This window comes from Hippoglossus stenolepis, chromosome 17 (assembly GCF_022539355.2).
Source record: "Hippoglossus stenolepis isolate QCI-W04-F060 chromosome 17, HSTE1.2, whole genome shotgun sequence".
NCBI lineage: Eukaryota > Metazoa > Chordata > Actinopteri > Pleuronectiformes > Pleuronectidae > Hippoglossus > Hippoglossus stenolepis.
This window is the reverse complement of record NC_061499.1, coordinates 13,056,400-13,083,373: the sequence shown is the minus strand read 5'-3', so window position 1 is coordinate 13,083,373 and position 26,974 is coordinate 13,056,400. Positions and strand designations below refer to the sequence as shown.

Here is a 26,974-nt window from a genome sequence, read left to right as displayed (position 1 = left end):
GTTACAACTTGGCATTAAAAGAGTCAACTGCATCAACATGCAATAAGAACTGTATTCTATATATCGAACCCACAATAATATACCCAAATCCAGTAAGAGGTATTCACACACACGCATCTTTAGAAAAACATGACTACCATTTAATTTTCTTTTTTTTTTTATTTATTCAGAGGCATTTGACAAGTGGAGCTGTGTGTGAGGGAGAGGTGAAGGGGCACAAGCATGGTTGCAGAGAGGGGGAGGAGGGAAATATCATGCTGAAGTTCCATCAACTTTCTCAAAAAAAAAAAAAAACTCTGAGACCCAGTCCCTCAAATCTGTCCCATACCAAAGAGGATGTTTCACATAACACAGCCAAGAAATGCTAACAGAAGAAAAATAGCTACCAATTCAACGAGTGAGCGTAGCAACTGTGAAAGACATAAGGGAGAAAATAAAGACAGGACTTGTATCTATTTTTGAAGTCTTACAAATCAGAAACAAAAAGGCAGGCCCTTTTTTGAAGAAAAAACAATTGTTATTTTCTCATTTTTAGCTATTGAATGCAAAATCAAACACGTGATTTGACCTTTTTCACAAAAGAAAAAAATAATTAACCCAAGCAAAAGTTCAAATGCATGTAAGCCACACCACCAAAAATAGAAAGCAGAAAGAAATAATCATTTGAGGAGTTCAATTAAGCGACAAAAAAAAAAGTATAGAGTATATATAAAAACTGGCAAAAAGAAAATATTTTTTGATCACTTTCAATCATTCTCTCAATTCTAAAGAGGGAGTACATGATTTCAGTATAAGTTTTAGTTCATATCTGGGGAAGCATGGGGAGGCGTAAAAGAGGAGTGGGCGCTAAATCCTAACAAATAGAAGAATGCCTCTACTTCAAATATGTGTCTAAAGAGGTAGATCAAAAACAAACTGCAGAGGAGGAGGAAGGGGGGTTTGGCAGGAAGGAGGCGGGGAGTCGGGAGGTGATCAGGGGATTATTTTTAAGTATCACTTGTGCCCCTCAGTTAAAGCGCGGTGTTAGGATGGCGCGCCCATGTCAAAAGGAAGTGTTCGGGGGGTGGGGGGGTGGGAGAGGACTGAGGTATCAGTGCGCGCTGGCGCTCAGTGGGGGCAGGGTGGGGCGCCTAGTGCCACAACAAACCCCCCCACCCCCTCAGCTGAGGTAGACGGCGTTCTACTGTGGAAGCATGGATACACTCAAGCACTTTTTTTTTTTTTTTTTTTAAACCACAATCAATATATTTACATTCGGCATGAAGAGACAAATGAAATAAATCGTTTTGGATTCCTTTCCTCTATTCTTACCCCTGGTCAGGGTTCACTCAGTATTTTTTCAGTTGTGTGCCCTTTGCGGCTTCTTTCTCCCTGCGTGAACAACAAACCGAAAACATCACGTTACATTTGTGGGTTACAGAGAAATGTCAGTTTTAAATCATTTATTTTCCTAAAGCGCAAAAACGAAAAAAAAAAAAAAAAAGATTGCGTCTATCAGTGTGACTCCCCCTACCCTCACCATGCAGTGAACGACGTTAACATTGACTCGATGGCCTGGCTACAAGGGCCACTCCGAACTGACAAAGCTTGCTCTATGAAAATAAACCTAGTCGGGCTTGGACTTTGCTTTAAGACGTTACTGTCGAGAAGGCGGCGGTCGGCCTGAACGGAACAGATGACGGAGACACTCGGCTGATTCTGGGGCCGCTACAGAGTGGACCATGGCAGTCCGACCCTGTCGAGTCCACAGCCCTCGCAGGAAGGCGAAAAGGAAATTCTTTGACAAATTAAAGTACCGTTACCAATAACAAAGACAATCCCAAAAAACTAAATGGCATTGCTGCGATTATTTACGGTTGGCATTCATTTGCACGTATCAGTTGTTTTGTAGTTTCTTCAGAAGATGGTGGACCCTCAGGGGAAAAACTGAGGCGATTTTCTCTCGATACTCCTGTCAGCCGCCAGCTGAGGGGGCGCCAACTCTTGCTCCAGCGCTGCTATGTACAAATAGACTTTATGTACAGGGTCATCTTAAGTCACACATACACATGTACAATGCCACCTAAAGCACCAGAGTTGAAAGCAAGGTCAGTTGGCAGCTGACCAAATTTTAAATTTTCTTAAAAAAATAAAAATGTTCAAAGACTATCAGCTTTATAAAGTATACAAAATACCACAAAAGCAAAATAAAAAAAAGAAAGGAACATTTTTCATATATATATAATCATTTTTTCTCTTCTGAGGTACTAGATCCTGAGGTAGTTAAGTAAAATGCATATTAAATTGGTTTTCCTGGGCAGCAGCAGTTCGGCACCGTTTCCCTAAGTGTCAGTCGTGGTGCTGCCCTCACCTCTAAATATATATTCATCTATGTATATAGGTCTATCTATAAAATGCATCCGAATTTATAAAATGCCACTATCATTACAAGGGCAGGACGCCCCAATATAATCCACCCTTTCAGGGGTCCTGTCCTGAAACAAGAATCTTTCCCCTAAACATGGCCCACCCCATCTGAGCCAACCCTCCCCCCAAATAAACCTCTCTGTTGGTCCGACCGGGACCTTGATAGCAATGCCTTTTCCTTTCCACAGAAAACTCATGAGAAAGCTTCATCAACCAATTAAACGCTATCAAAAAAAAAGTGTCAACTAAATCTGAAGTCAACCAAAACATCTTGTCAGGTTTGAAGTACCACACCAAGGAGGTGATAGGAGGGGGATCCTTATTTCATCTTTGTGTTTCTAGTGTAAAATTTAAAAAAAAGATAATTTTTTTGTTTGTTTTTTCTTTTTGTTTTTAAACACCCGTGGGGGGAGGAGGAGAGCGGTCAGGGGTGCGTACACGTGAGGGCAGGTGACGACGTTGGGAGCCCTCAGAAGTACATTCTCACAGAGATGCAGAGAGCCGAGGTGGGGTGGAGGCAAAGAGGCGCACAGTCTCTTTATGAGCCACACTCGAAAGTACGTCAAGTAAAAGACAAGTAGGGGTGGATGTTTCAGTTGGTGATAACCTTCGAACCCCTGAGATGAGCAAAGACGACTCCTTGTCTTCTCCTCCTGGACTCTGCTGCATCTGTCCATCTGTCGAGTCTTCTGGCAGATTCAGTCACCATTCCTCCAGCTCCGCTGGACCTTCACTTCCTGCGGGACGGTGGAGGCTGGGCTCCGGGCGCGGGCTTGGGCTGCTGCTGCCTCCTCACCTGGGTGAGAATCTCCTGAATCTTCCTCTGGGCCAGCTGGACGACATGGAGAGAAAAATGTTCACATGACAACATAATGGAATTAGGGGTCTGTTGAGGATCCCGTGACATCCTAACGGGATGCCTTAAGGTTAGTCAATGGTCCAGTTAATTTCTATTAACAGTTTCTGCACGTGCATAAGAACTTGTCTCGGCAAGAAACAAGATTTTGTGACTGGAAGTCTTCTGGTTTGTGTCTCTAGTTTGACCAATCACATTTGGTTTTGGTTGCACACAGATTAACAGACTACGTGGAGAGCAAAATAGGTGGAAGACATTTTCAGAAATGCATCGGTTATCGGCTTCTAAATTTATAGGCATTCACATGCAGAAAGCTGTTGATAGGGATTAGCCTAAAAGTAATCTGGACCTAAAACACAGAAGTATCGCAGTTTGTTGACTCGTGTGACAAAAGAAACTAGTCGGACTGTAAACAATGTACGGTGAACAGGAGACTCAGTCTTGGCCCTGATGGGCTCAGATGCTCTAGTTCACAACTTCTGACCTTGAGTTAAAAAATTGAAATAAAAAAACCTGCTCAATTTTCATAAAATTTTATATTTTCTTTTAGTTCCAATGCATTTCTGGAAAGACCTTTATTCAATGAAAAAGTTTCATCATCACATGGCACTGGCAAAATCAGATTCAAGGCCTTTTGAGACACATGTAGGTTTTATCTATTAACACTCACCTGGCACGCAAAGAAGTGTCCGCTAATCTTCACTATGACCTGGTCGTTCTCGTCAGGCGCCTGGTCCCTGGGCACCACCACCTCTGCACACGTCAGGTTCTGCAGGTCATTCACCTGCAGCCACAACAGAGAGTCAGAAATAACCAGCTTAGGAGCGAGGATTTACAGAACGCTGCCACTACCAGAGCTTAATTTTTGTATTTGCTGCAACAAGCTTCCCATCTGTGCTACATTAGCTTTAGAAAAACTAAAGCAGGATAGAGATTTGTTTAGCTATTGCAGCGATTGTTGAATTGGAACGAGCGCTTACAGTTTTTCCGCCTTTCCCGATGACTCGTCCAGCAGCAAAGGAGGGAACCTTGATGTGAGCCTCCAGCTTCACCTCCTCCTTAGGTCCAAAGAAATTCTCTTCCTTCAGTTTGCCAAAGATGCGACACTGAGCCTGCAGAAGGAAAAGGTCAGAATAGAGATTACTCGTGCTGCATTTAGGAATTTTCCAGGAGAATATGCCTTAGAACAAAACTGTTTCTGTGCAGCCTGAAAAAGCTGCTTATCCAACAGCTGCTCGCATCAAATTCAATGTGGCTGCGTCCTTTTATTTCTAGCAATAGTATTTTATGTGTGATAGAGCTGTGAAGATACGGCACCTTAAACTGAGCCTCTGGCGGTCCGATGATGATTACCATCCTCAGTTTGGCATCCATTCCTTCGGCAGGGGCAATCTGCACCAGGGCAGACAGCCAGCGTTAAAAACAGAAACCTTCACTTAAGTTTCCAATTCCTATCAGTCAAGTGACAACAGGGAGGACGGCCGCCATCCGCACGTTACCATTAAGATTCACGACGTCACCGGCCCGTCCGTCCGTCACTAACCTTAATTGAGGCCCCGGCAAAGTGTGACAGCTGTTTGATGTGTTGGCCCTGTTTTCCGATGATGGCTCCCACTGCAAGCGCAGGGATGAACAGGTGAACCGTCTCAGACTCTGGGTGTCCCTGCTGGGGAGAAACACTTAAGTACTCCGGGACCAGGAAAGGATCTCACACACACACAAATGCTGCAGAATGCTTGCTCAACTCCAGCCACACACACACACACACACACACACACACACACACCGAAGCTCATGCCCTCCACTTAAAAATTACAGCTCATCAGCACAGGCACATCTGTCCTGCAGCGTGTAGAGGTTGCGTTCAGGAACAATGGGATTTGTTAAGACCACTTTATTCTTACTCATTTCTGATACAAAAAAAAAAGAAAAATACTATAAAAAATTTATCACACTGCATGTTTCAAAAAAATGAGCAGTTTGTTTTCAAGCGCGCACATCAAACAGTGTTAGATAATACATTTACAATATTTAGCCTCGGCCCACTTCCATTCCACTCCATACAAAAGCCACAATCTTGAGTTTGCCACATGCATCCATTTAGTAAATTCATCTGGTCGACATTGGCATCTCGATATGAATCTTGTGCTCTCGCCACTCAATGAGAAAATGTCCTACTACTGATGATTATTTTCAAATGCCTTGTTGCAAGCTGCTACAGCGAATCACTTGTGTTAGCAGGGCGTGCAATTGATTTTGGACGTGGGCCAATATTCCAGTCAATGTGTCAGCCTCGGGCACGCCAACAACTTGTGTTGGCTGCTTCCAAACTCTGGAGAAGGGCTCTCGGTGCCAAGGATGTTTTACTCACTCGCCGTTTGAAAAACATGCACTTTGTCAAACAAGCCGCGCGTTTGCCAAGCTACTGTTGCCCTCTGGGGATTGTGTCTCCCCATCTCTCAGGTTAACTGCACGAAAGACTGGAGGTCTGCCGACAAATATCGAAGGTCAACGGGCGGCTGGAGGAGACCCCTGATCCCGCAGCGAGCAGCCACAAGCCGTGCAAAGCACTTTTGGACGGGTGACTTACAGCAAGGGGCTGGCTGCTCGCCGGCGGCATAGAAGCCCAAAACGGCCCCTCGCCACCATAAGGACTGCACTAAAAGAATCAAAAGAAACATGGAACTGAGTTGCTAAAGACTTATTCTTGGCTTTAGTTACACCATCCTGAAACAAGAGTTGAAACACAGCGAGGTTCACGATTAAAGACAGCCAGTGCTGGGATTGTACTGCTAGTGTGCGAGGCCAGACGGTCACTTACTCCAAATGATGATCCACCGTGGGCTCCAGGGGGTGGGACACTGGTCATGTTGGAACCCATGCCTGGTGCTCCGCTGGGGAACAGACCCAAAGCATTCAGATTCAAGCCTGGAATCAGGTTGGACTGGAGCTGGAGGGAAAGGAGAACATTTTCATCAAACACAATACACACCAGTGATCCATCATATTTACAAAATGGCATTTCAACCTCATGAGAAATAGAGGGACATGTCCAATTTCAAAGTCAAATCAATAGTGCGGCTCATTTTTAACTTCTGAATATACACAGGTAGAGTCTGTAGGAGCTTGAAGAGACGTCACGCAAATTTGCCTTGAACTACAACAACTCTGTACTCCCATTTTATCAGAAAGGAACAGCATGTAACACCAGCTAATGTTGGTGGTTAGGAGAGGGGTCAAATACTGCAAAGAAGGATCTGGCTTATTACACATACTGAGATCATCTCTAGAGACCAAACCTATTCACATAGTGGGCATTTTAAACAGTGAGGGGGGGGAGAACACTGCCCAGAAGACTGATATGAAACACAAGTTTGACCCAAGTGGCAACTCTGGACAAAACTTAAAATAATCTACCAATTCGAGTATTTCGAGAACTTGCATATCTTAAGAGTTCGTTTTATCAGCTTCACACGTCATGTATATTGTTAAGGAACCAAGGAAGTGCAGTGTCGAATATGGTATTTTCTGGCAAACGCGATGCGTTGAATATTAATAAACAGGACTCGTCAAGGAAAGAGACGTCAATCCCAACAGCACGTTCACGACAACGGAAATGACGAAACCGTTTCTCCAGTTGAGTCCAGCAGCCGGTCACATTTACAGTTTCAGAAAGAAAAGCTGCAACCAGCATCGCCACAGACCAAGAAAACAGACTATTCCAAACAGGCAGGTTTAGAACTGGCACTGCACTGGTCACTGCAAATTTACAATGGCTTAAGTTGAAGCCCCAGACGTGCAAACTAAACGTAAAGCTTAGCGATGCTTTTGTTCTTGTACATTTTGTGTAAACCATTAAATGCCTAATTTATCATGTCCCCCTAATAAAAACAAAATGCACACTGCCCACTTAATTTTCCAGGAACAGTTTTCCCATTCCCAGAATTCAAAGCAGCCACTGCAGCCTCAATGTCCAAGGCTGAGATTAAGTCTACTCACTGACATTGAGTGTCAAGTAATCATTGCCCCATTTTAATCAACAATATCCAATAAAAAAATTTAAAAAGGGTCATTTTTGTATATTGTGTGTGTTTTTTGGACGGCTATTCAAGATATGAAAGTGCTGCTGGCAGCAATATTTTCAGATCACCACTGGATATGGAGACGCTGTAATCAGATTTCTTTCCTAAAATCGTTTTTTGCCCATCTAGTTTCATGAATTTATGCAAACCTGTCACTGATATTACTTTTGAAACAATGAATGAAATGTTCCACTGGAATAGACCATTAGAATTTGAAGATTAATTCACACTTCCCATTTAAAGCATTTGTCCATGTCATTGTTATGTGCTAAAAGTCTTACGTTCATAGCAGCCATGTCGCTGTCGTAGGATTCCCCGACCTTCTTCATCACCTCCTCTTCAGCTCTTGAACATGCTTCTATGGTGCCCTTGACTGTGATGGTCCGCTCTGGGTTGTACAGGGTCAGGTCCTGGAGACTGGACAAAGAAATGCAAGGAGTGAGGGGGCATGAGAGCAACTGTGTCCAGAGTATAAATTGTCAAACCGCAGGAAAATATTTCAACATTAAAAATGCATGTGGCAGTTTTATGAATGGCAAGGACTACAAATAGAATTCCTGGAAAGAGACATCGGCCATGCAGTCTTACGGTGAGATTGTGATCTTGGTCTCTGTGTCCTGCTCGATTTTTTTCAAGTTGCGTCCTTCCTTCCCGATTAGTCTTCCTACAAAGTTGTTGTGTGCAAGGATCTTCAGTGGAATCTCCTCAGTGCTGCACAGGGCAGAGAGAATGTCAAGCAACCGAAACTAAACATCCAGCTTAAACCAGCAAACCAGCACTGTAGATTAAAGTTCTTTCATATTCAATGTACAAGCAGTCAAAGTAAAGTTTCTTGGTGAGTAAAGTACATTTTTAAATCATGTGCATGATATTACATACATTACCCTAATTTGACTGGATTGCAAGCGATATAATTACAGGGTATTTTCAGAAAGAGCTTAACAATCACAAGGGAAACCATTACATTGCTGTAAATCTGATTATGTTCTGCAGCAGTGGTATTTGATAAGTTTAAAAAGCTGATACAAATTGTAAGAACCAAGTTAAGCTAAGGCTCTGATGTCGTTTCTACAAAAACTTACAATTTTGTGTCGATGGCTTCCTTCTGCATGATTTCCATGATGGTTCTGCAGGCGTTCGAACATCCCTCAGGGGTGGAGTGGATCGTGATGGGCTTCTCTGCCGCGCCTGCATTCTCTTTCCTGTGGATGTCAATCCTGGAACAAAGGGAAGATCATTTAGAATTTATATAATGCAGCAGATGACTGGTCCACTCAGAGGAAGTGGCTAAACATAGCTCACTTGCAACGCTCAGTATAATTCCTGACCTCCGTGTACGTACTTTGAGTGGGTCTGTTTGGTGATGTTGCGAATAGTGGCACCCTCCTTGCCGATGATCGCGCCTACAAACTGCGTTGGAACCAGCATGCGCAGTGGGATGTCTGACTGCACTTTGGGCCGCGCGCCCAGACCTGGAGAGCCCGAGCGAGGGGGTCCCCGTGAGTTAAAGCCTCTCCTGCCCCCCGGTGAAGGACCCTCCTGTGCCGCCGTCTCATCTGGGATATAGGACACTTTCAAGGCATAGTTCTCCATCATAGAGCCATTCAGCTTCTCCATCGCCCTGTGGTGCAGAAAGGGATGTCAGAAAAAAACCTATAAGCTGCTTTTCAAATGTCCAGAAGATTTCTAACGCCCCGGGTGCAAAAAAAATATCTCAGGATGAAAAAGGTGCGACATACACGCATTGACGTAAATGTTGATTTAGTAAGACAATGAGAACCGAGAACTGTCGGTGATAAGGGCCAAAGCCAACACAGGCGATTTCCACAGTGGAATTTATACATGATGTCCTGGCTCCTGCATACTCTACCTGGACACCCCCTAAACTGAATGTTCAGGACCTTTTCCTGTTGTGAACAGGACAATCTCCTGCTGCATCCTTAATGTGAATGACAAATCTGGAAAACGGCCAGATATTTTCTGGAGTTCATGTCTGAGAACGGCTTTAGTGAGTGGGTACAATTTCACACAGGACAACTTTAAGACTGCTACCCACGAAGTAAAAAGCTACGAGTTAACTTGGCTTAAAACTTTCTGTTCACTCTATAAACAAAGCTGGTTTTAAGTCACCACGTCAATGTTGGACTCCATGGAATGGTGACATTAAAACCGAAGCTCAAGTTCCCAGGTTTCACAGGTGATCGGCACAATGACGAAAAGACACCTTCCCCCCCAGCCTCAGGACACTGGCACACCCCACATGCCGGCCTTACTGGCCTCTGGGATTATGATTTGTCGTGAAAGCAACCGAGTATGACTGGAGCCTTCTTCAACCACTCATGCGGAGAGAAACGGTGTAGTACGATTCATGTACACCAGGGGGCACCAGATGGCTAATTTAACCCCCTCCCTCTCCAACATACACACACTCTCCAGCCTCCCCATCGTCATTGCATGTCAAATTAAATTAGACTGGTTTTAGGAAGGAGGAAATCAAGTGCATGATGGGAACGCTAGACTAGGGGAGCTGATGGAGTTTCCAATAGAGAGTGATGGGCAGAAAGAAAAACTTGGGCAGATCCATGCCGAAGACGTCATGCCGGATGAGATGGAGGTCAATGATGTGAATACGCTGCATGCATGCTCGTGTGTGTGTGTGTGTGTGTGTGTACTCACAGCCTGGCCTGGTCCTTGGCTGCGTATCGAACATTGACGACTGCCGTCTCTGTGTCAGTGTTGACTGTTGGAGCGCACACAGCAGAGTCAGTTCACAAATACACTCCATAACGACGACATGATTTAATTCACCAGCGTGGGTTTCTTTTGCATATAAAACAAATGTACTCAGGAAATTACATTTTTTAAATAAAATCAATTATAACCAGATGGTACAGTTGGGATAAAACACAATTTGAAACCAGTGTGTTTTAGGGTGAGGCTGTGAAAATACATTATGAGCAGCCTTTAACAAAAGACAGTATTTACCTTGTTCACAGCTGTCGACTGCACCATACTGAGCAAGCATACCATCCAAAACCTGAGGGGAAGAGGAAGAGAAGCCATGATTACTCCGAGACTTTGAAAGCTTTGACCGGAGCCTGTTAGTGAGCAGACGCTCATCTGTGGGAACCAGCCCAGCTCCCTGCCAGGACACACTCCATTAATTCTGAACCCCGGAGTTCAATGTGGAGTTACATGGATAAATTTGATGCCTTCTTATAAAAAGCCCGTCTCCCTCAAATTATGACTCAACTCCTCAGGGCACTTTCATGGAGCTCCAGGTGCTGCGTGAGTTTTATAACACTTTAAAATGTCTATTTTAGAAAAGATGGAAGCAAGCGCCTGCATTTTAATTGTTGGGCTTACAAGCAGTCGAATGCATCTCACAATACACGTGCTTACATTTCAAAAAGGAAAGTCACATGAAGCCATGTTGCCTTTGCTAGTTTGACTATTTATTTTTTTGAACATTGGCAAAAAAGGAAAAAAAAAAATCAATGCATGTTGAAATCCTACTTGTAAAAGGGAAACGATAAAAAATATTAAATGCATCCAGAATAAAAGGCCCGCTGAGCTGGCCACCAGCCCAAATCTGGAGCCCAAAGGATTTAAATTCATAGATGTGATCAACTGTGGGTGGAGGGGGGTGGGGGGTTCTAAGCTAAAACCTCTGACCATGCTCAGTCAAAACCCAAGGCCACACCCCCAGGAGCTCAACCCCACTTTCTAGCCAACAAGACTGCGTCCCTGCCCCCCCCACTCCACCAATCCACCAACCAAGCAGCCTCCCGCCTCCCTGCCATCGCCGCTCCCCATCATTGGCTGCTTCTGCACCAGTACGAGTTCCCTGAAGCCAAGTGTTTGCTGGCTGCGCCGCCCGTCCATCTGCTGGGCCTGACCAATGGGAATCCAGGCCATTCAGGAAAGGGTGGGGTACATTCCAGCAGGAAGCAGTGACTGGGGGAGGGGTAGGAGTTCATGCTACACATTCTGTGAATCGGCGCACATGGAGGGGAAGGGGAATCAACTCTGGCCCACCCACCCACTACAGCTCGTGAACACGCCACTACTCTCGCCACTATTCTCTCCCTCTGAGGCGACACACACACACACACACACACACACACACACACACACACACGACCCATTGTCTTATCTACCTGATAAGATACATACAAGGCCTTTGCATCAAAAGATCCCTCTGTTCTTCTCCACCATTCTTCTAACCCTCCCCCCTTCTGAGGGGGAGAAACCTCCATGTCACCTTTTGAGAAAGCGAGCGGCTCCCTCGCCACATACGAGGAACATGGGTGGATCTGGAGCTGCAGTTGAGGGACATGCGTAGGCAAAGCGAGCCCACCATTACAAAACACTGAGCCTTTCTGTGGCCATTTGATCACAGGGAGGGAATTAGCCTGAGTTCTAAAGCCATGTGTTAAACTCACAATTTAGAAATACTCTACAGTGCAGTTCACCAAGAAAATCCTCATTACAGCTTCCATTGTCTTTATGAGCCAGAAAATTGAAGTGAACACTACGAGCACACGCCATCACTACTAACCCTCTGCAGACGGAGGAAGGAAAAAAAAAAAAATCATGTAAATATATTACTGATATGAGATTCCACATGCAGGTCATGCAAGGATCTCAAGTCCAACATGTATATATATATATATATTTTTAAAACACTATAATTTTAACCTTTAAGTTGTCCCAAAAATGTCAATCCAGATAAACATACATATCCCGAGCACAATATTGTGAAGACCCAGGAGTATTAATTTTAACGCTTATCAGAAGCAGAGACACACACACACACACACACACACACAACTGTTGCTCAACACTCATTCATTTTTCACTAATCAGCCGGTGGCCTTGAAATCTGACCATGTCACAGCACATGTTCCTCTTGATATTATTCATTTTAACATGACATGCTTTTTGCCCATTAACCCTTTAAGGAATACAAAAGCACGAGGACTGCGTTTGAGATTTCACACCGACCTTCAGCGGCAATTTTCTGTTTATGGCCACAGCAGAAACCTGCTATGAGAACGTCCAGTGAAACTGCTGCTTGTGCAACTGAGGAAAGTTTTACATAATCAAATCAAACATCATTTTCTGGAGATTTTTTTTTTCTTTTTCTTTTCCTAATCAGAGAAAAAAAAATTGCAGACGAATCTTTTAGTCTAATATACTGTCCCACGGTTAATCCAAGATCAAGTCAAATAATTCTTGGGATTTAAATGTTTTGCATTTTTGGAACAGATGTGTGTAGAAGTTTCATTTTGGACAAAACAGTTATAGTGTTAGGAGAATTAATATAACTATGGCAACTTAATGGGGAATTTGTGGTGACATCAATGGCCATTTAATTACAAATTAAATGGCAGAAATGTCTTCATTCATTCTTCCTGCTATTTCCTTAACATTTATTACAATTGAATCAACAATTGTCTCAAAACCCAGATATAGGTTTTAAAAGTGTAGCATTAGTTGCAGGAGCAATGTAATGGTGTTAAACTGATGATTTTGTCAAGGAAACAGTTTAATGTGCATCTTAAATACAGTCAAATCATTTTATTTCAGGACTTACTGTCTGCATAAGAAAGAAGAAAAATATAACGGGTAAAGTTCTAAATTATTTATTTTCTTGCCCAAAATAAATGTCTTCCATAAACCATACAAAGGACTTGCAGACTTGCACATGCCAGGTCAAACCATTTCTCACATGGATGTTTCACAACCCCTGTTTTTTTATAACCTTCATTTCCACAAGATCTATTTCTAGTGCGACAATACTGTCAAACTCAAATACGCCATAAAAAAAACCCAAGACATTTCAGTCAGAAGATCCAAAAGGATCAAATCACCAAAGTGCTTGAAGGCACGTAACCATCACACGTAGGACTAAGCCTACAAACATCAGGAGATTTGCCTAGTGTCTTCACTTGCAAGTAGGCTATAGCATCAAGACAAGGTCCCTTCATCATTTTTCCAGCATCTTTATTCAGTAAAACATCGCCATCTCTCCTGTCTATCTCATGCAACTGTGTAAATTAACTATAAAACTCAACCTTGCAATTGTTAATTCCCAGTGTCAATTCCCAACAATCATTTGTAACTACTGTATTTCTACCCTCTGGTCTGCGCTGCTACCTTCTTGCAACAGATCACCAAGCCAATGTTCGACAGAAACTCCAAAGGGAGGCAAGGTGACTCCATGAAGCCACTAAATGAGCCCAGTTGCCCCACGGTGCCCCGCCCTGGAAGCAGTTAGCAGCCTGTTAGCACTCACCTCCCACTGCATGTGAGGCGGGATGTTCCTGATCTGCAGTTTACAGCTCCTGGAGAGAGAATAAGGGAGGAAGAGGGTGGGGGATGGATGAAGGAGGAGGAAGAGAGAAGAAATTGATGAAGGGAGATGCAAACAGAGGTGGGAGAGAAGGAGAGAGACAGTTAGCAGCAGAAAACACAGGGTACAATGATGCACTTGACAAAACGGCAGGTCCTCATTCCCCATGACGATGTAAAGAGACAGTAGGGTTAAGAAGCTGCAGATATGGCTTCTGCTTGAATCCCATTCCCAACCCAGCAAGCTGCAGGTGCACTGAGGCAACCTGGGTAAAAAAAAAAAATGGAGGAAGTGAGGTAGGAGAAGTGGGGAGAGGGGCGATGTAGAATCAGCCCTGGGAGGGCCAAAATTGAGTTGAGGGTGATCAAAATTAAAATTATTAACCAGAAACCATACCACGCCCTTTGCCCCAATTCCCAATTGTGTCACACAGAGTGCGAAGAGCGAGATGGCAAGGAGAGGCAGGGCGGTGAAGCGGGAGAAGAGGCGTCAGGAAGGGAGCAAAAAGGAAGGCGAAAAAAAAAAAAGAGGCAAAGATACGCCATCCAAATATCTTGTCTACACACTTCCGAGTCAAGCATGTGCCCCGTAGCATTGCATCATGAGGTTTGAGCCACTGCGAGGCTCGAGTCCACTCTTTTCAACCAAAATAGACACTTATCCAGGAGCATCCAGCTGTTATCAAAACGAGGAGAGAGAGGGGTCGATGGTTTTGGGTGGTGCTGGTGCCAAACAGAGAGCAAAGGGAATCTCTATCACCAGTTACATCACACTTTCGTAAAAAAAGATTTTAAAATGTGCATGTTTATACAATAAAGGAAATGGAGCTACAATGGTGCTGCTGTGTTCTCAGTCACAAGAAACAACCAGGACAGAAATATATCCTTTGACGTTGAAGATTCAGAATTTTCTTTAATTTCACGCAGCAGCACGAGTGTAATGGCCGTGTGTGGAGGTCACGCAGACGTTTGAACTTGTGGATCACCGAGTCAGAGTTTCACAAGTGTCGGTCAGCAAGAGGATGTTGTTGAAAAACCAGAGATAAAAAAAAATTTAAGTGGAGAACACACACAGAAACCTAAAAGACCAAAACATACACATGGCTGGGAGCTGAGGGGGGACACACACACACACACACACACACACACACACACACACACACACACACACACACACACACACACACACACACACACACACACACACACACACACACACACACACACACACACACACCCATTTCCAACCCAGCCTTCTGCTGGTTTTGCACATACGTGATACATATGCAGCATGTGCAGCCAATCCAAGTTAGATCTTCTGGACACCGTTTTCCAGCATGTGTGTAAAAACTTTGAGAATTACGTTACACACACACACACACATCTCTTGTTCCTTTTCCTCAAGCTTCACTGAGCTGTTAAATGACGTTTACAAATGCAGCTCATCGACTTGAACCAACTGCTCCACTTCTAATGGCCGTTCTGTAATCTGCTGTGTGGTAGATAGCACTTTACAACATGCAGCATTTAGACTCAGTCTTTACCACCAGGAACTCTAATTCAAGAAGAGAAGGCGTACACACAACATTGTCAAGGCAGTAAAACACATGTGCAACGAGGGCCGCAGTAGTGTAAATTCCTCAGCTTAGCCACTACGACCCTGATCTAGCCAACAGCAGGTCAACATATTTACTTGGAGACATTAGGAAAGTAGTTAATTCTAAATTGTTAAGAAAATTCCCAAATAAGTTCCAGGAGGAATTCCAGCCCTTTTCCGGGCCCAGTGTGCCGTTGCCGGCCGATCCGGCCCCTTCTACCCCGCACATTCCGTGTGCTCTGCATTGCGGTGGGAACACCAATGCGAAATGTGTGCAAATGTGCCCGAGCACTTCCAGTCGGATTAACCTATAGGTCTGTGCAGCACACAGAAGAAGTCAACCAGGATGTGGGGTGGGGGTTGGGGAGGTATACATTCCCTGGTCCCAGCCTTTGAATTCATGGCGGGGAGTATGTGTGAGAGGGTGTAGTGCTGGTGTGGTGGGGGGGGGGACTAGCCCCATTTCAGGCAAGGGTAACAAGGGCCCTCTCTGGCCCATGGGGGGTGGGGCCCTGTTGCCATGGCCACGGACTGACAGGAACATGGTAGTGTGGGGTTAAAAAGTGGGAGGGGGAGCGAGGAGTGACTTGGGTTGGCTCATCATGTGATGGCCAAGAGGAGGCTCCTTATTTACTTTTAAAAATGGACCAACACTCGGTACGTGCACGCCCTTCCCTCGCCGCCCAGCTGAGACCTATGGGCCTGCACCATGGACGCTGTGCACACAAGTGGGTGTGTCGACACGTAAGCAAGCGTGGACATCCATACGAAAAGTCAAGCCCCCCTGTCACTGCACCACACCTGCATTCATATTCATCATTTCTTCAATCGTTCCACAGTGAAAGGCTCTACAGCCACAGCACCATGGACGGCCTGTTACACACGTGATCTGTGCTCAGTGCCCATCCACAGCCTTTGACTATTAAGCATGCAGAGGTTCTGAATGACTGAACTCCAAACTGGTTTCCGCTGCCCCCCTCCTCACAGGCCGTATATATGCACCCAATAGGCTACACTTAGGTTTGGATTAACTGGTTTCGAATTTCCCCAGAGAATTCCACCAAAGACAAATCATTTTTTACATACATTGTAAAGAAAAAAGCAGAAAAAGTACAAAGTCATTCTGATTTGAGCCTTGCGGGGGGGGATTACGGAGCCTTCGCCTGCAGTCTGAGTTAAACAAGGGGCCACATTCATAATTCTCTGGCTCCTTAAGTCTCCATCCAAATCCCCAGTTTTGCAGCTGGGGCCCCACAGTGAACCCTTGACCCACAATTGTTGCAATAGGAGTCAGGAGCCATTTTTTTTGCAAAACACTCATTCCATCTAAACCATTGTCTCAATTTAGATGCTTTTTTGTGATTGGTAAAAAATATGTAAAAACCACACAAACACTTGAGGCCACCCCTTCTATCGCTATATGCCATTTTCTTTCATACTGTGCACTCGACCAACAGGTATGCGCATGTGTGGATGGTGGTGATTTTTATTTTGTTTAATTTATCCAACAATAAAAGGAGAATATGGCCCTAGAATGTCTAAAATAATGACATTGCTGTATCAGTTGGATTTATATGAGGATTTAATTATTGAGTAGAATAAAAAAATAAAGCTAAATTAATATACATTCCATTTTGTGCCTCAGTTGTACCAACAATCCAACATGATTTTGTTAAAGGCTAGGTTGAAAATTTAAATTCCATTGTAAACACTGTCAATTGTAGAAAATGCTAGATAACCTAAACGTAGACACAAATGTAGGATTCACATTCACATATCTGCACAATTTACATGTTTTCACAATATAAAATAAATAAAAGCTCAGGACATTGTCAAGAACACGGGGATGTTAAAATGTTTAAAATCCAGATTTAAATATTTGCAAACAATATATTAAAATATCATCTTTTATAGATAATTACATAAATTAACTGTAAGGTTAAAAAAAAATACAATACATCTATGGACGAGATGTTTTCAATTACATGAACTTTGCCTTAAGTTGTTGAGACGTACAGTAAATTTAGAGGAATGGCCGCTGGATGCAGCAGACGTTCAGCTAATGCAGCAGAGATAATTTCAGTGGACTTTTTAAACCACAGCATCACATTCAGGGGGGTGTACTGAAAAATATTATAATTGAATGTAGACATTTTTGTCATCGCTCCACCGACACGTCACCCTACGCTGTCCAGCAAGCGAAACTGCAGCTGCCCCACCTTGGGCCCGGTCTGCTGCAGCACTTCCCCTTCCTGGGGGGTTCAAAGGTTAAGCCATGGTGACTGGCTGAGCCCCCAGCTGATCTTTGCAGGCTGGAATGCAAAAAAGAGGGGCCCCAGTGTGTGTGTGTGTGTGTGTGTGTGTGTGTGTGTGTGTGTGTGTGTGTGTGTAGCCTATACTCCAAATACTGTTCCCATTGACTATTGCCATGTTCCATGTAGTAAAGGGAGGGCACTTTTTTTTTTATAAAGTGAGGCTGAAACTCGACTCTGTTGCTGCCATGTCCAACACACTGCAGTGTATAGAACACAGCAACGTCATCAGCCCTGCGTGAATAGGAGTCAATTTGGAGGAAGACATTTTGACGAACGATTCCCAAGTAACCTCACCTGGTTTATTTACACAAGCCGCCATTTTGCCCAGGAAACTACACCAATAGTGGGTCTTCACTGGCAATCAGGTTAAAATAATAATTAAAAAAAAACAAATCACGTAAATGTGCCATAAAAATCCCGTTTTCACATCCCAGCCCCTTAAAAAATATTTTTAGCCACGTGTGATACCTGGACTTGTACCGTGATTCCAGACGTGGCAGCAATTATTAAATTAAACTTCACAGGAACCGAACAACGGACTTTACGTACCACTTAGACGCCCATCCACCAATTAGAAAGCAGCAGCCATTTTCTTTTAATTCAAATAACCGGATTAACCACCACCAAAATGCGCCACATCCAGAAAAACACGCACACGAGTGCTCCTGGATTTTACGCCCTCGCATATTGCGTAAAAATATATATATCGACAGAGCACCTTCAGGGATCCATTCACTTTGAGTGCGTTTGGCTACAGGGGGATCACATTCTGACAACTAAATAATTATTTTTAGTATCGTGTTTTTTTCCCCCGTGACTTGGGCCCCAAACCTCCCATTCCAGGCGCGTTTGAGAGTCCATCTCGTGCAACAGCAGCACAATGTGCAGAGGAGGGCGGAAGCGCCGGGCAGGCATGGGGGAGAATGACGGGCTTCTCAAATGGACGACTCCACCATGCACGCCTCAAACACAGCCTGCACTTCTCAGCCTGCACACCCGGCTTTCCTTCGAATCACCCAGAGGTTAAATAACACGTAAATGTTCGTATGGTAATAATAAAAAATTGCACTGTGATGGCCGGGCGACTAAATAACAGGCCTCCAGATAGCACGACGGGTTTTTTTAAGAGCAGCCCCACAAGTCATGGCGAGAGGAGGAGTACAGCACCATACGCCCCTTTCATTTGACCCCCACAGCATTCAGGGAGGGGGGAGGTTAAAAAAGACAAGGAGAAGAAGACACCCTCGTTTAACCATAAATGAAAATACTCAAACCGCTGAATTATTAACTTACGTTCGCATTTACAGCAACACATCTAGAACAAACAGAAACAGAAGATGGCAAACATACAGGGAGAGAGAGAGAGGGAGAGAGAGAGGAGAGGAAGAAAAGAAAAAAATCTGGAGCTCCCACGAGTTGAACCGAGCTCTTTTAAAATATTATTTATAAATCAACCTACCTTTGACGTTTAGGGACCGAGTGTTCAACTTCCAGAAGTTTCCCATGAAGTTCAACTTTACCTAGAAAATCAAAAAGCAGCCATTTTTAAAAAAATATTCACGAATCCCTTATTGACCTCAGCCCCAAACAGGCCTCCACTCTGTGCTCGTGTAAATGTATCAGAGCTTATTGAGTTTACTACTTGTTTTTACCAAGTGTTGGGTTAAAATTCTGGCACGGGCTCATGCAGGGTGTTGGGTATTTTACGCACAATACGATATTGAGTTGCATTTTCCCACGAGGACGCAAATGAGCCAAGCAGGAGCTCAAATCCTAAAAAAAAAAAAACTTGCGAGTTTCTGTGCAATTGTACGCGTCGTGTGTGGACACAATAAACTTTGGGGAGAAAGTGAAGAAAATAGGGGGGGAAAAAACAAATAGTCGTGGGGCCCAGTTTAGTTGGCCTACATTTGATCAACACAATTAAACCACCTGGTGTGTCAGCATGGGCGAAATGGCTCCACAATGTAGCGTCTCGCTGTGGCCACTGGAGCAGGCCTTGTGGGCTACTTTCACAAGAGTGCGAGTTCAATTTGAAACGGGTAAAAAAGGGGGCAGAGAGCCCGTGCTTCTATATCCGTGCCAAAGTGGACTTATGTGTGCTAGAGCCCCACTACGAGGCTCAGTCCACAGCGTCCACAGACCGCCTGTGCGCCCCACTGTCCTATACACACACACACACACACACCACACACACACACACAACATGCATCAGGAAAGCCCTGCTACTCTCATCCTCACGCCTGCTTTGTGTGTTTACTCCACCATTTTCCCTCGTGTGAAAAAAATGAACGATGGGGTGAGTTATTCACTCGAGCTCCTTCTCTGAGCGCGGTGTCAAAAGGCCAAGTAAAGGTTGTGTGAGAGAAAAGAGACGCTTGGATACACTCCCCCCCACACCCCACCCCCCCAACCCTGCATGCGTTTCTCACAAGGGCCCTTAACTAAATGGCCATATTCACACAAATTGCACCGCACCGTGCGTCTTACCAAATAGTACTTTTAAAAACATTTTTGGAACCCGAAAATAAAATTCTCCTCACCTGAAAGAACATCGATGGCCTTCATTGCAGCCTTCTCGTCCGGGCAATCCACAAACGCATAGCCAGTTTTGACAAGAAACGGACCACTGTGCGGAATCTTCCACTGCTCGAAGATACTTTCCAAGTCCTCCTCGGTCGCTTCTGCGCTCACGTTGCCAATGTATAGCTTATTCATGTTCTGCGTCGGGGAGGGCAGTCTTTTTTCCTTTTTTACGCCGAGGGAGAGATAGTAGTTGTTCGCTCGTCGCTCGCGGACGTGCACTGTTTTGGAGTAGCCCTTAAATCGCCTTTACTACTACGGAGTGGCCGTGGCGTGCTTCCCGGTCCGTTCAAGCCACAGATAGATTTAAACTGGCAGCCTCACACAGTGCGTGGTGCGCTCCCTTCGCCCCTCTCGTCCGCTATCTATCGCGCAAATAAATAAAACGCTCAATTATTAATCTCCAAACGGCGGCGGGCTGGGTAGGGAAAAATAAAGGAGGGGAAACTACTTTGCGCGTCTTCCTCCAAAACCCCTTCTTTCTTTTTTTTTGGCAAAGAGACAGAGAATGTCACACACACGGTAAGGCTGGTGCCCGCCTCTGAGTCCAGAGCCTGGAATAAGAAGAAGAAGAAGAAGCAGCAGGAGAAGGGGGGAGAGAGAGAGAGAGAGGGAGGGAGAGAGAGAGAGAGAGAGAGAGAGCGAGAAAAAAATCCGCTGCTATTCCGGCTTTTTTGAATGAGCCACGTGTTCAAACTACAAATCAGCCCACACGTGAGGAATCCCAATTGCTCAATTAAGTGTTTGGGATTGGGGAAAATTGCACGGGAATCTGGGGTGGGGACAGCACAGGAGGGGAGTGGAGAGAGAGCAAAAAAAGAAAGGAGGGGAAGAGTGGATTGGCGTTGGGAAAAATCCTGGCGAGCTCTGTGCGTAAAGGGATTCCGTGAGAACCCAGTGTATCTTTACTAGAATCACATTCGTGTGCCTTTCTCTGCAAGACCCTCCACTCTCATTGGTCGGTTGAGGAATTGCTAAAAAAAAAATGGTAGTGAGTGCGCGCACGCCCACAGCAAGGGGGAGACGCTGATATTGCGGGGGTTTGTGCGCACGGCTGCGTAAAGTGCGCTGTAGGAGGAAAAAAAGGGAGGGGGTGGGGCCATTCATAAATGATGTTGCGCTATGTTGTTAAATTGCACGGAGGACACATTTTAATTTGGCCTGTGTTGATGATAGAGAGGGCCCAGTGCCGTGCCGTGCCGTGCTGTGCTGGTTGGCCCCTTGCTCAATCCGGGACTGACACGTACACCGCTGTCCACATGACGGCGTCCATCTTCTCCAACTAGAGTGGAGCCATGCCCTTCCCCGATCCACGACTCAAAGTCCACGAGCAGGCCCGACTTGCCCATTATCGCACGGAACACAGCTAAGGGTTGAGGTGGGGGTGGGTGTCGAGATTGGAGCCGCCTCGCCACTTTAGTTCTGTCCCAACTTTCAGGACGCAGGAAGCAGCGGCCATGTGGGCCCTGCGCACATGGCGAAGCCTGCACTGCTACACCGCTGGTATGGATTTGCATTTACCAGACATGGGAGGGGTCTCCCAAGCCGAAAGTGGCCCACCGTGTCTGTCCCATGTTTAAAAAAAAAAAGGAAAAAAAAGGGGGACAGCCCCAGTGGTATCACGTGTGCAATGGAGAAATATTACACAACTGCAAATCAGAGGTTTTGTAAACCATTGTCAAAGGCCTGTGGTTCAGGCGCAGGTCACTGTGCAGTGCAGAGAAGCCCAGTGGCTGCATGGTTCAATCTTCACCTGTTGATGGAGTAAAGGTCAATAAGCTGTGGGAGCACAACTTGTTCATGTGCAGGGACCCCAACATGCTAATGTACACACCGGCTCATCAATACACCCAATCCTACTTTAGATGAGTTCAAATTCAGTAATATCATTAAAGCCCCTGATCTGTGTTTGTACTTTTCTTTTCTCACTCACCTCTGGAAAATGTGCAGTTGCTTATATTCCTGCACTTATCACTACATCCTCGCATATTACACAGCGTACTGGAAAATACATAGTTTTTAGAATTTTATTTGACTTTCTTTTATATTAACCTATTTTTTACTTTGCTTTATTTAGATTTAACTGCTGTGCTAATTGCACCGCTGAGCTGACCTGTTCTGCTCGTCCATCACCTTTTCATCGTTGACCCTGTGTTAAGCTGCACATGACAAATAAAACCTGAGATGTGAAACAAGATAAAAGTTAATGATATGTGTAATTCAGTTTAAATGCTCAGTCACAGATACTGGCAACATTCTAGCCAATCTCTGTTCGCCTGATCAAACCTATCGTGTTTTATTTTTGTGTATGTTAGATAATTATTGAAATACACTCCCTTGTGGCATTCAAATTGTTTTCCCTTTCGATCTGGTCAAACAAATCCCACCTGTTACATGTGTAAAATGATTTGCTTTACATCATCACTTACTGTCTACAATGCCTACTCCTATAATTATGAGATGCGAGTTGTTGAATGAGTTATGAGGAGCAGAGAGGGGGCGTGACAATGTAAACGATGACAGTTACATTGCAATAATGGTTATTTCCTTGAGAAGACGCATATTTTTTATGGTGGCAGCCTATCCCTGTATAAGCCTGTGTGCAATCTCATTTAGAGACGTGAGTTAAAGTGTGTTTTATAAGGAACTGTGTGGTAAAAGTGACTTCAGGTGGGTGTAACCTGCACAGGGAGCTGACATGATGTGTCCCTGCAGGCTCTGCAGACCCGAGATGTGCACGCTGGTGTAAAAAGCAGGTTACAAAGGCAGTGTTGGTTCAATGGGACCTTCAGCCAGTGACCAGCCGAGTGTGTGTGTGGGGGGGTGTGGGGGTGGGGAGGGTGGGGGTTTGCTCCTCCACTGCTGAACAAACACACCGAGCCCACTCATTGGTCGGGCTCGCCGTCCAATCACAGGCCCGCAGCCCCGCTCCGTACTACCGCTGCTGGTCTCGGCCTCAGCGCGCTCATTCATTGGCTCCGCGGCTCCTCTATTCTATATGAATCAGCGCGCCAAGCGTGCGTTTGTTTCTCCCCACGCTTCCTGTGCGGGGCTTTGTCACGAGACGTAAAGATGTTAACGAAACACGAGCCTGCGGGCGGATCCGCCGCCGCTCTCACAACCAGGCTCAACTTCTCAGGGAGTTCCAGGGGCTGTGTTTACATCCATGGGAGGCTCTTATAAATAAACTCACTGGAGAGGGAATAAAAAGAAAAACATTTAAACGCCCACTTCGAGCTCACTAATCGTAACTTTTAATCGTCTTGTTATTTGTTTTGTTTAAAGTTTAAACACCTGAAACGTGTCTTTAACTTCTTCCCCAGTGCCCAGCTCCATAGATTCCTCACTGTATGGAGCTGGATCAGGCACCGCAGCTTCCTGATGGGGCATTTAGGCTCGTACAATTTTTTCCAACCCCGGTTTATTTGACTTCAACGATTTCCACTGCGGGGCGCGCACGCACACACACACGCAGGGAAGCTCGCAGCGCCATGCGGGATAGATGGCGTGCTCGTGGACGTATAGAGACAGCGGTCATGTGAGCGCGCTCGCCTGGCTCTGTCGGTTTAGATGAGCTGATGCATGGCTGCAGCCTGCGTGTGTGTGTGTGTGTGTGAGTGTGTGTGAGCGAGGCTGCAGGAGAAGAAGTGAATGTATCGCTGAGGAATGTACAGAAAGTCTCCCCGCCTCCCCCACCCCCCCCCACCCCCCCTCACTCCCACCAGTTTGCAGGACTCCCTCCTCGCCATGGACAAATTCCATAGGGGGACAAACTGACCTAAAGTTTCAGAGCTGGCTGCATCCTTATAATGTTGTAGTAGTGGGGGGAAGATTTTCTGCGGTTGATGTCGGTGCAGAAACGACAGAATCGATCTTGTGAAAGCCAGAGGATATTTCTAAAGAGGAAGGAGGGGGGAGGAGAGGGGCCGAGGCAGATTGTTTAAGTAAAAAAACCCCAAAACTGCAGCTTATAGCCCAAAACTTTGACCAAGATCTTAGTCTGCGTCGCCATGCGCAAGGCTCCTTTTTCCTTTAATCACAAACCATGTAGGCTCCACTGAGTCAAGGGATTCTGTTCTGCGGTGAGATTCCTTCTATATTCCTTTGTTTTCAAATCGTGTCTTTAGGTGATTTTTTTTGGGAACCCATAACATTTGTTTTCCTTCCACTTGAGTGGTGGTAACCATCACTGGCTGGCCGCCTCGGACACAGCCAGGGAGCACTGTGCTGTGCGCCATGTTGAGGAGAAGCTGGAGCTCCCACTGCAGCATTAACTCTTGCAAACCGTTACGAGCTTAATGCAATTATCTTTATCTATTTTTTTAAAGGGGTCCAGACACACTTTTTCTTTTTCATGCCCACTGCTTGACCACAAGCTCCAAATCTGTTCTTTTTTCCCCCTTCTCCACACATTCTCCTATGGGATGACACCCAGCATCTCATTAGAAAATGGCGGTTTGTGCCCCCTCAAAACACAAGGAACATTTCTTTTTGGTTTCTATCACTGCAACAAAAAGAAAAACGGGTTAATGCTCTCAGGCAAATATTTATGGATAAAAGGCAAATGTATTCCAGTTTGTGTGTGTTGTATTTTAAAGAGAGAATTACCAGTAAAGAAGATGTTGCTTTTTTTTTGTTTTCTCGTCACTTTACAACCTTTTCCCCCCCAAAACTAAAAAAGTTAAATCCTTGAAATGACCATAAACACGTTTATTCAATTTAAATCAGCTGTAGTAGAGATGACTATTTAAATTTGAAGGTAGACATTTTCTTAAAAGAAATAATTAGCCCCTTGTTTTCTTAAAATGTGCTATTTATAGCAGCTAGTCACATTTTAACTATCATATTGCTTTGTTTCCCACGTTTACTTGTATTTATTCATGAAATATTTGGTTTATTTAATTCCACTCTGCACAGTCTGTATTTTACACGCTGCATGGTGTGCACAGGGAACAGCTCGGAATTCTCATTTGTTTTATTTTTTAATATTTCAGCTTAATTGTAGTTTATTATAATAATCTTGTGTGGATTTCTGTATTTTTTGTGATCTTGAGATGGGTGCATTTTTACTGTCGTGGAGCTTGATCAATTATTTCTACGCCACATGTGCATGCAGTGTTTAAGTCTCGCGGAAGTGTCTGTTTCAGACTCTTGTCACACACTGTACTATCTGCATGGCCATGTTTTAGCATGGAGCCCTGTCTCTCTTGTGGGACAACAACCCCTCTGGCTGCTGCTGTTTACTGCTCTCAGCACCTTGATTGATTAGATTCACTGTGTGACTTGTGTTGGGAACATTTCTGCCCCCTTAAAAAGAAAAGAGTGGAGAGAAACATGATTTGCAAGTTTTCACACTTGACATTTTGCCATTAGATTGTGTTTATTGTGAAAATAAAGTGCACAATTTGTTGAATCTCAAATGGAGTGTGTGGCTTTTTTCTTTATTCAAGTGGAAAAAAGGTTTTTGCATATCCTTGTTAAAATGTTGCTGTTATTTATTTAATACAGACATGAAGGAAAAGTGCTGGAGGTAATTATTTGTCAACTTGAGGCTCACAGTTATCAATTTCATTAAAGAAATACAAATGATTTAATGTGGAAAGAAGAGGGTGTTTGAACCAGCAACCTTTTTAAAGTTGTTATGACATGAGGACCTAACTTTTCTGCCGCCTGTGGATTGTCACTTGTATTAAACTCAAGAGATGTACATATAAAAATAACATTGATTACAAGCTTCAAATTGTTTCATAGTTGCTCATAAAATATTTTATTATGTTTGGACAAATGTGCCAACAATTAAAAAGTAATAAACACACATTGCTGGCCCAGTAATGGGGTGTTATTTTTTCTGATTTGGGCAGAAATAAAGAGCAACTTGAATTTAACCTCTGAAAATGACATTTTCATAAAACATATTCAGTTCAGTAATATCAAAAACTGTAGATGAACCCAAATTACAGTGATAAAAAGGGTCAGGTGATATTTCTCTCAGACAAATGCATCATAAAGACCTGCGGCTGGTAAATAAGATAAACAGCATGTGCTGGTCACATATCAAACTGATGTTAATGGTGGTTATTCCAAGTGGACCCACATGTTTATTGCTCAGACGAGAAGAATGCAGAGGTTGGGGAATTCTATTCCTCCCCCCCCCCCCAGTCATCCTGTGTTCAGACCATATAGAATACATGCACATGCTGTTTCCTCTTAACCTTCAGACCTTGTCCTGTACGTTAGCCGCCCGCCCTCCCACTTTTATTCTGCTCACAAAGTTAAAGCTACAGCTTTCACAGACCTTGGGTGTGTTCGCTCAACAAAGTTTTATAACTCTTTGACCTCTACAGGGAAACGTATGATACATTTAATGGAGAAATGAGAAAAGATGGTGGTGGTATATTTTAACGTCAGGACGCACTGCATGTGTTTTGCTTCCAGAGTGTAACAATGATTAGACGTTTTTCATGGTTCCTCCAGTCAACTAGTTGACACTGTTCCTGATATTGTCCTTTCTCTGAAGAGGACAATAATGTACATGTATCTGTCTTTCTGAATATCTGAGTCCAAGCTCCCCGGGTGAGTTATCACTGCAGGGGATCTCAGCAGTATGAATACCCTTTCTGTCCCCTACTGGTCAACCTACTGGTGGATAGCCTCGGCCATGACACCCGTGTCATTGTGCAATTTCAATAAAGAGAAAGATAATTTGCGTGTTTAACGGCGCAACCTCACATCCAACCATAAATCAGCATTTCCTTCGGCATGTGCACCTGTTCTTTAC

The 26,974-nt window shown here is 44.4% G+C and overlaps 1 protein-coding gene across 4 annotated transcripts; it reads right to left on the bottom strand.

Annotated features, from left to right (window-relative positions):
* Positions 1 to 139: 139 nt before the first annotated feature.
* Positions 140 to 21,097, bottom strand: igf2bp3 (insulin-like growth factor 2 mRNA binding protein 3). 4 transcript variants are annotated; one of them, XM_035182833.2, is made up of 16 exons: positions 20,157 to 21,097; positions 19,073 to 19,133; positions 13,646 to 13,694; positions 10,330 to 10,381; positions 10,021 to 10,084; positions 8,687 to 8,965; positions 8,427 to 8,561; positions 7,933 to 8,055; positions 7,626 to 7,761; positions 6,084 to 6,212; positions 5,853 to 5,921; positions 4,806 to 4,928; positions 4,580 to 4,654; positions 4,243 to 4,374; positions 3,933 to 4,046; positions 140 to 3,238 (listed from the first exon to the last, which is right to left on the bottom strand). In XM_035182833.2, the coding sequence occupies exons 1-16, from the start codon at positions 20,329 to 20,331 to the stop codon at positions 3,137 to 3,139; spliced, it is 1,818 nt and encodes a 605-aa protein (XP_035038724.1). In that variant the 5' UTR covers positions 20,332 to 21,097; the 3' UTR covers positions 140 to 3,136. The 4 variants fall into 4 exon arrangements, with proteins under 4 accessions (XP_035038724.1, XP_035038726.1, XP_035038727.1 ...); XM_035182835.2 differs by having other exon boundaries at positions 4,806 to 4,925; XM_035182836.2 differs by lacking the exon at positions 5,853 to 5,921 and having other exon boundaries at positions 20,157 to 21,096.
* Positions 21,098 to 26,974: the final 5,877 nt, after the last annotated feature.

Coding starts and splice junctions, on each gene's coding strand:
- igf2bp3 (XM_035182833.2), bottom strand. CDS start 20,331: ATGAATAAGCTATACATTGGCAACGTGAGCGCAGAAGCGACCGAGGAG. Junction 8,562..8,686: donor ACCAAACAGACCCACTCAAA/GTACGTACACGG, acceptor CCTTTGTTCCAG/GATTGACATCCACAGGAAAG. Junction 7,762..7,932: donor ACCAAGATCACAATCTCACC/GTAAGACTGCAT, acceptor TTCTTTGTCCAG/TCTCCAGGACCTGACCCTGT.